This window comes from Haliotis rubra, unplaced genomic scaffold, assembly GCF_003918875.1.
Source record: "Haliotis rubra isolate DU_JTF1 unplaced genomic scaffold, ASM391887v1 Scf1296, whole genome shotgun sequence".
Lineage (NCBI taxonomy): Eukaryota > Metazoa > Mollusca > Gastropoda > Lepetellida > Haliotidae > Haliotis > Haliotis rubra.
The window spans coordinates 139,775-152,100 of record NW_025765221.1 but is presented as its reverse complement, the minus strand read 5'-3'; the positions used below and the strand labels follow the sequence as shown (position 1 = coordinate 152,100).

General features: G+C 40.3%; 1 protein-coding gene across 1 annotated transcript; it reads left to right on the top strand.

Annotated features, from left to right (window-relative positions):
- Positions 1-1,178: 1,178 nt before the first annotated feature.
- LOC124267016 (histidine N-acetyltransferase-like) lies at positions 1,179-5,574 on the top strand. The gene is made up of 4 exons (XM_046701861.1): positions 1,179-1,281; positions 2,078-2,266; positions 3,585-3,815; positions 4,346-5,574. The coding sequence occupies exons 2-4, from the start codon at positions 2,105-2,107 to the stop codon at positions 4,865-4,867; spliced, it is 915 nt and encodes a 304-aa protein (XP_046557817.1). The 5' UTR covers positions 1,179-1,281; positions 2,078-2,104; the 3' UTR covers positions 4,868-5,574.
- Positions 5,575-12,326: the final 6,752 nt, after the last annotated feature.

The window sequence follows — 12,326 nt, the reverse complement described above, 5'->3', positions numbered from 1 at the left end:
AGTTATTCAAACATTCCGCTGAATGGATAAATAAAATACTCTGTGACCACGAGTAGCGTTGTGTTGTGTGCGCTCCACCCACCCACCTACATTCACCCATATCCGCTACTACAGTATAAAGAAGTATTAGTTTTTGGATACTATCTCAATGTCGTTTTGCCTTGACTCAACATGCATGTCGACACATCAGTGGCAACGTCAGCAAACCGATGATTATCAAGGAGCAGTATCAGCGACAAAAAAAATACTTTATCAATACACATGATCCTGCATTCATCAGAGCGCGATTTTAAATCTTTGGGATTGTTTGGAAAGACACGCGACCGGCGTCACAACCACAACTCATGATCCGTACATCTGATTATGCCATTTGCGCCATCAGACTGCCACAGCTACAGCAAACTGACTGACTGAGTTTGGTTTTACGCCGCTTCTAGCAATATTCCGCAACATCACGGCGGGGGACACCAGAAATGGGCTTCACAGATTGTACCCATGTGGGGATTCGACCCCGGGTCTTCGGCGTGACGAGCCAACGCTTTAACCACTAGGCTACCTTACCGCCCCAGTTACACCAAAAGAAACTGTACTTGGGGCAATTGCTATGCAAACATGAACATTTGTCGCGGATATATCAGCCCAACAATGGTTATAATAGTTACACTGATGTTTCAGCACCCTTGTTTTTCTCTGTTTTTGACAATGTTTCATTTCACTCAAACTCAACGAATATTGAATCAGTTGTTTCACTGCATGTTCCAACATGTCGTTTAAAGTGCCCATTAAGCACACAAAAAGTTGCATTTACCTTAGAGTATAAATGACCTCACCACGTTTAAGTTTATATATGACTGTCAAATTTTAGGGTGTTCCCATACTTTGTTACTTTGTTGTATATATTGTTGATGACATAAATTTGTCTGTGTTCTATTTTGCTGGTTTAATGGGAACTCACACGACTTTTTGTCACGGTGATTTCTAATCCGTAACATAAATCTCACGTGAACATCTGTCTTTTGCAGTCGATTTTAAACTCGCCTTGAGTACAATAGTTACTTCCACAATGTTTGCAAAGAGCAAACAATAGCAACAAGCAATAAGAGAGATGTGTACACTTCAGACCACTTCATACAAGGGATATATTTGTTTAGCCTACTTATTAAACTGTGTCAGATATAAGATCACGTCCTCTACACCGAGACTGGTAGGCTCATACTGAGTATTCTATTTAGGTCGGCGGGTTAAGTTTATTAGACCAGACCAACCTCCGGGAAACAATAGGTGAGTGTTGTAACAATGATTCGTCTTCCCCGAACGAGCAGATTTGCTCTTTGTTATATGTAATTGTGTGAACTGGAGACGAAATCTTTAGCACATGAAAGGAGGTTTTTTAGGCACGGAAAACGCTTCACTCCGATTATATCTGACTATCAGCTTGGGTCATCGACTACTATGCAGCAAGGTCGATGTAGGACTTTTGAAGATAACAAAGGCGGATTCAGCAGGGTATTTCAAAACAAAATATCAATTGCTGAATTGCTGAAGTCAACGTATCAAGATGTTGACATGAGAAAGTAAAGTGTGTACCCTTCCCATATCGGTATATAGGTAGGTGTAAGGAAAGCTCGGTAGCAGGTCAAGAACAATATATTGTTATATCCCCTCGGTTCGGTGACCTATATCACAGTGGGTCCTCGTATCCAGCACTACAGATTGTTGGAATGTTGGTCAATCAAAACTCGACCATCTTGTTGATACCCGATCATCATCTCGGTTGTTGGCGACCTATTTTTATATTGTATTGCCCTTATTTGAAATCCAATTTTAGAGAGAGACGCTAGTTCTATTTCATGATACTGTGATATTCTAGTTGGTTTTACTGTCCCTCGATGACAGGTTTTATAATTTACATCTATTTATGATGAATTCTAAACTTGTTTTAGTCACGATATGGCTGAAATATTGCCGATGTGACTGTAAATCTTAACTCACTCACCCGATCATCTTTTGGCGCAGTAATTTCTTCAACACTGAACCAAAGCGTTGTCCATCTAACCGGTTCTCTATAATTCGCCAGGTTGAAAGAACTACATTTTAGCCTAAGATGTCCAAGCATCACATACGCCGGGCTACAGCAGATGATTTCCAAGCCGTCATGGATATTGGGGATGTCCTTTTCGGACTGGACTATCTTCCACAACATTACCACACCTTCATTGACGACCCGAATGCCAGATCATACGTATACCTTGTCGGCGAGGAAATCGTTAGTACCATCATTTTTTCATCTAAGAGAGTTCTACTTTCGTTTAGTGACGTGTAAAGCGGCACGCTGCCAGTAGTTTCTTCTACTAAAAGGTTGGACCAGAAGACTAAGTGAATACATCTGACATACTAGCTACTGCATATCAAATATTATAAGGGTGCCAATTTAAACATATGCATTTCATTAAATGCATCTGTTCAGCTAATCGCCAAGTCATTCAGTGTGCAGTCATTGAGCGAGTGAATGACTGTGTTGAATCCACTCCCCGCTTCGTAGAAGTTTACCTTCAGAACACTTGAGTTTGACAGTTAATGTACAAGTGACTTTATTTTACTTGATTGGAGTGAGTGAGTGAGTGAGTTTAGTTTTATGCCGCACTCAACAATATTCCAGCTATATGGCGGCGGTCTGTAAATAATCGAGTCTGGACCAGACAATCCACTGACCAACAGCATGGGCATCCATCTGCGCAATTGGAAACCGATTACATGTGTCAATCAAGTCGCGAGCCTGACCACCCGATCCCGTTAGTCGCCTCTTACGACAAGCATGGGTTACTGAAGATCAGTATTCTCACACGGACCTTCACGGGTCTACTTAATTGGAAACTGAAAACTGACATTACCTGTATTAACGTTTATTTCCCAATCGCGCACGTCTTTTTGTCAGTGTGTGTTTGATATGTATTCATGCACCGGTTTTGAGTTATGACGTTTACGCAAGGACCAGAAGAATCTTTTGATTGATAGTAATGCTGATATTAGTGTTTCTCTTAATCATACAATGACAATAAGAACATTTGATACACATATGTCTCCACCCGGTTTTGATATTATTTTCGAATATTGAACTATCACTTATCTGTGCGCTGAGCTGAACAAAGAAGTAAAAAGTCTTTAGTTTACAGTTGGGAGAATGTGTATCTTGACAATCAAATTTTTCGAATAAATATTGCAAAAATTACATGGATCAATATTGAAACTGTATCAGTTCTAATATATAATAAGTCATTCGTGAAACTATTACGTAGATAATGCAATCATATTTCACTTGACACTATATCCACTATATCCTGGCTTACCTCAGTTGTGAAGATGTGTTAGGCCTACGTCACTTTAGTGAGTGAGTGAGGTAATATTTAACGTCACATCGGCAATATCCCAACCATATCGTGACGAAATTTATACAATAAAAAATGAAAACATTTTGAAGAGTAAAACCTGTCGACGGTGGGCACTTAAAATACGACAGTAACGTCACTGCAGACTTTGCCACCTCAGTATCTGACATGCCATGACACATATACTCACGGCTACAGGTTGGATTCTGCAGTCCGCACATCATCGATAACGGGACGACGTTCCTTATGCGAGGAAGCAGGGTCAAGGACGGCTTCCGAGGCCAAGGGATTTATGGCCGTCTTCTGAAGCATGTCTACGATGATTTCACAGACACGGACACCATAAAACGTGACGTCATGACGACTAACAACGTAAACTATGAGAAGAACGGAGGCTTAAAGAAAACGCACACGTTTATCTCAAAGAAGGTATGTATGGATATATACATGACATTCCTCGTTTATGATTGTGTTTCAAAATGACTGAAGATTGTTAAAATAACGTTTACATCGAGAATATAATTCGTAATTGTCGACTACTCTGGATCTCTTTGTATATGCTTATTCCTGATATGTTTGTTTGCTTGCTTGGTTGTTGTGTTACGCCGCACTCAGCAATATTCCAGCTATATGGCGGCTGTCTGTAAATAATCTACTGTGGACCTGACAATCAAGTGATCAACATCCGAGCATCGATCTGCGCAACCTGTTATGTACTGGACTCGATAACAAGGTTCCATTACTTGTATAGAAATCGGTGGGGATTCCTTGTTGGAACTGGTCCCGGATAACCAATGCCGGTTATCATGCTCGGTGGCTGCTTGATGGGTGATATGGGGGAACAGTATTTACCACTGGCTTATCTGTCAAGGCTGCCGTCATACATCTGAACTATTGCTAACGTTTAACAACAAACAAATCAGATGTTGCTTTTTCATTGCTATTTTCCGCCACTGCAGGAAACCCTCAACTATGGAACCAAATTAACAGATGTAAATCTACCCGTGATATCTGCTGACGATCGTCCCAAAACATTCACGGCTGCGGACATGAAGTTACTTTTAGATTGTAAGGAATCATGCGAGGAACTATTTCCGGACGGCAAAATGGTAGTGGCGTGGCTGCCTCTTGACCTCCTGCCTGCCAATTTGAAGTACATGGTGCCACCAGACTCATTTGCGTTGCAGTCAAGGGCAGATAATACACACGTCTCTCTTCTCACAGTTGCATCAACTGTCAAATGCCAACGGGGCCTGAGATATTTTTGCGACGTTTTCGGAAGGGACGCGACATCACTGCGACACCATTTAGTGAGCCACTTGCACAACGCGCGCAGTTTGACTGAAGGTTTTGTGGTATTTGAGATCATCATTGAAACCAGCCTTCGCGTCATTGCTGGTGATATCATGAAGGATGTGGGTGTTCCAATTCTAGATCTTGCCAAACAAGCCATGGTACTTCTTGAAAAACCGTTTGGGTAACTTGCTTGAAACAGCTAATTTCATCATTTCGAAGAGATTTTATTTTAACGAGACTTGTATTTTTGTACTCAGTTATATTCGTTGTTCCTGGGTGACAGAGTTTTTACAGTGCAATAGGATCAAGTTATAGAGAGTTTGGCTGCAACTATGAGACCCTTCGGCCCTGGGTATACCTTTCGCCGGGGGCTCAATGCAAAACCTATGGGCCAACACGCAGATTTGTCCATACCCATAGGTGATTGCACTAAATTATGGTCATGGTGTACGGACGTGGTTTGGGTGGCCAATATCGGTGTCTTAGTTGCATACCTGCCATTTTACGGGTACCGTGTGGGACGCTGTTCCTGATGTGTCTGGTCCGGAACAGAAAAAGTCAAACACATTCCAAAAAATATTTTTTACATAACACCTGAAAGTACAAGTGTTCCCTTATTCTTTTGCAGGTTCCTTGACAAGCTTTGTATTGCACGGTGGGTAAAATTCTGGAACAAAATAAAGGAACACTTGTACTTTCAGGAGTTCCCGTATTCGTTCCCATGAGTATATATTCAGATTTGTCTACAGTGTCGGGAATGTATATATATATATCCAGCTTTTACACTGTAAAGCTTTGTCCCGTTTACTGTACATGTCAAGGTCTATAAGACACAAGGTTGACTTAAGCAGAATAAATATGTTCAATGGATACAATATATTTGGGTTCCAAATTGTGTTTGTTCTTTACCATGTTTATGGAACAGTGATACTGACGCGTGCTGACTCCATATTATTACCAACGACCATATCAACGGTGGGAACCACACTGCCGCTGTCAAAACCTTCACCATTGTCGTACAACGGCTCTCCGGCCTAATGCAATCGAAACACACACAGATATGACACACTAACGATCAAATCAGCGCTCTTGACTTTCCGATGCGTTTCGTCGCATACCCTGTTTGGAGTCGAAATTGGCTGAATTTAAAACGCCAACCTTAATACAAAGCTCTCATGTTTAATTTGATTTTTTTTTGTTTTACACAGATCTCAGCAATATTCCAGCTATTATACGCGGTTATGTATAACCCGTAATCAAATAGCTGGAAAAGTCCTGAGTGAGGCATTCAAAACTAGCATATATTTTATCACTGACTATAACTGGACAGTTGTTAGGGGGCTTGACGTAAAATAGGCTTAGAATGTGCTAGGCTGTGTGGGTCCAGTGAAACGCCCGGGATATAACTGAAACCAGTCAGCGGATGTACAGTTTGCAGATGTTGGCGACAAAATAGCAAATCTCATCGACATGTCAGCATGGGCATTTGCAAATACTGAAAAACATATGAAAGCTCAATAATGGATTCGCAATTTACGTGTGAATCACATATACCACTCAGATACAGATTACAAAATCAGTCAAAACATTAGCATTTTGCGATTGCATCAGAACCAGTTAATTGGTTATCACTTACAGTATGTTTGTCTCCAAATACGGAACGATGAATGAATTCCAAAATAACTCAAAAATGGGGAATAATCGGGAAATGTTAAGAATTTACATGGCAATGCATGCAATCCAACAGTTTCTTACTCGCTACTGTTTGTTATACCAACCACTGGCAAAGTTGTTCAAGTTGTTAAGAGTACAAGTGGACATTTTAAGTGAGTGAGTTTAGTTTTACGCCGCACTCAGCAATATTCCAGCTGTATTATGGCAGCGGTCTGTAAATACTCGAGTCTGGATCAGACAATCCAGTGATCCACAGCATGAGCATCCATCTGCGCATTTGGGAACCGATGACATGTGTCAACCAAGTCGGCGAGCCTGACCACCCAATCCCTTTAGTCGCCTCTTACGACAATCATGGGTTACTGAAGATCAATATTCCAACCTGGAGGGGCGGTGGAGGTAGCCTAGTGGTTAAGGCGTTTGCTCGTCACGCCTCTTACGACAATGTGTGAAGCCCATTTCTGGTTACCCCGCCGTGATATTGCTGGAATCTAAAACTCACTAACTCTAACCCGGACCTTCACGGGTCTACTTAATTGGAAACTGAAAACTGACATTACCTGTATTAACGTTTATTTCCCAATCGCGCACGTCTTTTTGTCAGTGTGTGGTTGATATGTATTCATGCACCAGTTTTGAGTTATGATGTTTACGCAAAGACCAGAAGAATCTGTTGATTGATAGTAATGCTTTTACAACAAGCATGGGTTACTAAAGATCAATTCTAACCTGGATCTTCATGGGTTGACATCTTAATAGGGTGGCGTAGGAGACAAGGGTAGCAGGCACAGCGCATACGCGCGCTAAACGTGCGGCATAGCTCACCCGCAACTCATCTGATTCTTAAGGCGTAGGATATATTTCAAGGTAGGGCAGAAACACAAGTGTTTACTTGAGCAGTAAGTAAACACTTGAAACCAGCTTCTAAAGCTGTTCGTATGTCTCTGATCATGCTGAGCCCGGAGAGCGGAAAGTCGCTGGTTCGATCCCCGACCGCGTCATACCAAAAGACGTTAATATATGGTACTTATTGGTCCCTGCCTGGCGCTCGGCATTAATTGGTAAACAAGGACTGTAGGGTCGATATAAGTGGATAGAAGTAGATAATGCGACATGGTATCTCAGTAAAGCTGTATCAAAACATATGTAGTCTGGGCTACTCTTGGCAGAAGTACCTTGAAACTGTTGCAACTTGTTATGAGCGAAGCATTGTCAGGCACAACGTTAAACCCAATATAATCACCTCTGATCATACTGAAAAATTATCAAATCAAACTGTAAAAAATATCATGAAAGTTCGATAAAGTGGATGAAGTTAAATGAGACATACAATTGGTAAACTGTACTCAAAACATATGTACATGTAACTAATCCTCTTGGAGAAGTACCTTGAAACTGTTGAAACTTGTTAGACAAGCATTGTCAGTAAGGTGATATAATCCCCCGCCGCAAATTATCAAATCAAACTTAAAAAGTAATGAAAGTTTAAAATGAAGTTAAATGTCAACAAAAACATGACCAGTCAACCTCTCTTGATATCTTCTCTTCAGTACTTCAAACACACAAGTGCGTAGTTTCAAGACTGACTTTGACCTTGACATGAATGTCAGTGTATGAAATATGCAAAAATGGTACAAAGGTAATTGCTTATTGATAAACATTCAAGGGAACTCTATGAAGAAAATCCAGTGAATTCAGGTTAACATGCTGAAATCTTCAGTGTCGCAGTGACCTTGAAAATTATGTGAAGATCACCAACATTAAATGGGCCCTGCACCTTCATTAGATGAAGTTTTGTGTCAAATATGAAAAAAGTCCAGTGAATGTTTTTTGCGATATCTTGCTGACTATCATAACATGCAATTTAACATGCTGAAATCTTCAAAGTGTCTTTGTGACCTTGAACATTAAGTGAAGGTAAAGTGAAAGTGGGCCTTGCACTTTCCCTAGATGAAGCTTGGTGTCAAATATGAAGAAAATCAAGTGAACGGCTCTTTAGATATCTTGCTGACAAGAGTAAAACGTTAAAGTCCCCTTGTGACCTTGAAATGAAGGTCAAGGTCACCAAACCTGACTGGGACCTTTCTTATACTGTGATGAACCTAGAATACCAAATATGAAAAGAATCTAGTCAACGGTGGTTAAGATATTTCAATTCGTACGTACGTACGGACGGAGCCTAATACTATATTCCCCCCGCTTCGCGCTAAACGCGCGGCGATGGATAAAAACACAAGCTGTGGCAACTGTTGATTACTTTTGAATACTGGCACAAATAGATAAGTGATGAAAATAGCACTGTGTTATATGGTCTGTATTCAGTGCTAGAATTTGTACTTAACAGAGTGAGTGAGTGTAAACCCAAATATAACATCTCTTACGTTTTACCCCTTTCTATTTGCCATTTTGAATTCTTAGCTTTCGCCTGTTATAGACATGTCAGTTTCCACGTGTTAGAGGGGTACGTGATCTGCAATCCCAGTTGTCAGAATTTCATTTTGTGGAGTGTGATAGAGCATTGATTTTATGCTTGTCGTAAGAGGCGACTAACAGGATCGGGTGGTCAGGCTCGCTGACTGGTTTGAAACATTTCAACGTATCCTAATTGCGCAGATCAATGTTCATGCTGTTGATCCCTGGATTGTCTGGTCCAGACTCGATTATTTACAGACCGCCGCCATATAGCTGGAATATTGCTGAGTGCGGCGTGAAACTCAACTCACTCATTCACTCACTCATACCATATTAGCTTTACAAATCGTAGACCTCTTTGAACAACTCTTTGCATACAATGTCATCATCACGAATTAGTCTCAAAGTGCTAATGACAACCGAGACTTCACCAAGGACTCGCATGAGATCATTGGTTGCAGATGTCAACACGACTGGCAACTGAATTGTGTACTGGATGGTGAAAAGAGTAACAGCAAGACCAATGACGAACACAAACGACTGAATGGAGTGAGTGAGTTTAGTTTTACGCCGCAGTTCGTTTCAGGGCGAATTCAACAATGCCCGGGTTCGATTCCCCACATGGGTACAATTTGTGAAGCCCATTTCTGGGTTCCCCCGCCGTGATTTTGCTGGAATATTGCTAAAAACGGCGTAAAACCATACTCAGTCAGTCAGTAGTTCACAGTATACACATACGACATCCACCAAAACATTCTTACGCTAATCGCCATTCTTTCGGCGACACTTACATCTAACTGTCATAATGAGTTTACGTACATTTATTCATCGCAAACAGAATTGTGTCGTGCCAGTTCGCCTTTGATTAACTTGGCCTTAACCTGCCCCGCACTTAAAAGAGCAAGGGGGCTCATTGGCTAAAATTAAAATATGTCCCATCAAATCGCTGACTCTTCTCAGTGCGGGGCAGGTTAAGGTCAAGGCCGGGGCCTACGCTATAGCAATCCAGGGTGTTACACACATGTTCTGTTAGACAATATAGAACAGAGAACGCTGACCGAAGTGCTGCTCGGACGTCACATGTATGACATTGAACTGCTGCTACTGGTTGGATCAACTGGGATCAACTGGTCCAGTTACACTGTTTAAAAACCCTTATTAATCTATTATAAAATTTCAACACTTGTCGCTAATCTTTTAATATTCAATATATTTTGTATCTCCAAACCTGGAGGAATTAAATAAACCTACCTACCTACCTACGCTATAGGTGCATATATATTACAAGATCAAAACCGGGTTGTCAAATGTTGCTGGTTATTGATACAATGAAGGAGGGTAGGCACGCTTGTGTTTGAGTGGAACATCATTTATAGCGTTTCAACAAAAGATTATCACTTGTCAAGATCAAAAGATTTTGCTTTAATTTTATTTACCTGTTACATCATGTGTTTCATGAAATCTGTTGCAACCAATCAAGATGACATTGGTTGTCTTTCTTCCCATGTTTGAGATTTGGTTGTCATATCTGCCTGATTTGATATTTCATTCAAGAGCCATAACAACGAAGTACAGCATGGGTTACACAACATGGAAAAGGTAGGCAAAGAGTAAAAACATGTCTGATGCTTCGCCTATATCTCCTTTGCATTGTTCAATTTATTTATTGTTTATTGTGCAAGCAGGTGATTCAGTGTCGCCTGTTTTGAATGCTTATTATAGATTGATTTCAGTGTTGGCTTGGTCAGTCCTACAGAGAATGGATTAGTAATAAACGTGGTAGCAGCTGCAAAAAGAAAGCTGGCTGGAAAAAGTGTATAAAAAAATCAGTTGCAGCGTCTGTTTTAGAGCAGTTGTATGATGCAAAATGTTCTCTGATGGATTTAAGAATATTTGCAGATTGTTTGCTTGGCTATGCGGGATTTCTCAGATCTGCTGAATTATTAACTATCACTCGAGCTGATATTATACTTTGCCAGTCTCACGTGATGCTGTTTATTGTGGAATCCAAAACAGGTATATGTCTGCACCCCCAAGTACTTACAATGTCGTATCGGAAATATTCATTGTCCTGCAGCAACAACAGGTGTGCATTGTCTGCCGATTTCAAATAACAATACCAACAGACATACCATGCAGATTTTATGTGGTACAGGAAAAGGTAGGGAACGGCTCAGTGTCCAAGCAAATATATGTTGTCACAAAAAATTTCACATGACTGAAATAACTAAGATACGAAAAAAAAGAATTATATGCATGAATGGGAGGCTGGGTGATCTACGATAAGGGTTACTATAATTCATTGCAAATGACAAAACTCTATTAGAGAGGGGGTAATCATAATTATCGAAAGGAGCAGGTGCCCACTCTTTGCACAGATCAGACTTTACAGGGATTAAGTAAAACAACATGTAGGCGTGCATCAAAGGGATTAACAGCAACAACTATGGGATAGTGGTAATAAACAGTGACACAGGGTAATGTCCAAGAGGTGGAAAATATACATGGCTGGAATGCTCCCCTAAGCTGTTGCTATCAGTTCATGGTATGGTATCTCCCAATTGACAGACACCCATTTGACAGACTTCCAATTGGCAGACACTGAACTAGAAGGTTAATTAGGTTAACACCTACGGGTATATTGGAACAGTCCACTGTCTAGTGAGCAGAGCAGGGTGAGCCTGAAACAGGTTTGTTACTGAGAAGTTTGATTGTGGGCAAATAGAACTTTGTTGTGATTAAATGATAAATTATTTCTCTTCTCAAAATTGATTTTACTATCAATTACTGTCGAATATAAAAACAGGTTTGTCACTGAGAGGTTTGATTGTGTTTATTGGTAGAAAAGACCCCTCCCAGTAAAAGCATATGTACAACAGAAGTTAACTGAGAAAACGTTTCGTTTGAGAAATATAGATCTGTACATATTTGAAAACATTCTGATTTGCAGTAAATGAGACACCTGCATTGCCATGTAAGATACGGTTAATACCAACCGGTGTTCTAATTTTAACAATACTTTCTAAAGATTGTAAGAGTTTGTGTTTTTGAGTAGTATATAATGGCCATTCAAGGACGTAATGAAAAACATTCTCACATCCATGGTCACATTCACACGATGCGTCATATTTTAAACAATTATTCTAAATAAATCGTAGTTAAGTGCACTCGTCATATATCTTAATATTGTGTGCAAAACATAGAACTTCTTTATTCCATATGAAAAATATTTAGGTTCATATTTATCTTTATTTGATTTATACGATACAACAGTGTCGCAATTTCTAATAGCTAAGTTAATGTTTTCAATATGATGATGCCAACTCCCGTTTGACTAGAAGGTTAAAGCGAAATGTTTATGAAAATAAACTGTTTTGATTTTGCAGCAATAAAAATTCAAATTATTGTCTTTTCTTCCCTCTTTCAAAATACTTACTTACTGAGTTTGGTTTTACGCCGCTTTTAGCAATATTCCAGCAACATCACGGCGGGGGACACCAGAAATGGGCTTCACACATTGTACCCATGTGGGGATTCGAACCCGGGTCTTCGGCGTGA

Excerpts from the sequence above, each read along its gene's own strand:
- LOC124267016 (XM_046701861.1), top strand. The coding sequence starts at position 2,105 with ATGTCCAAGCATCACATACGCCGGGCTACAGCAGATGATTTCCAAGCC. Across the intron at positions 2,267-3,584 it reads ACCTTGTCGGCGAGGAAATC|GTTGGATTCTGCAGTCCGCA; the intron begins GTTAGTACCATC and ends TCACGGCTACAG. Across the intron at positions 3,816-4,345 it reads ACACGTTTATCTCAAAGAAG|GAAACCCTCAACTATGGAAC; the intron begins GTATGTATGGAT and ends CCGCCACTGCAG.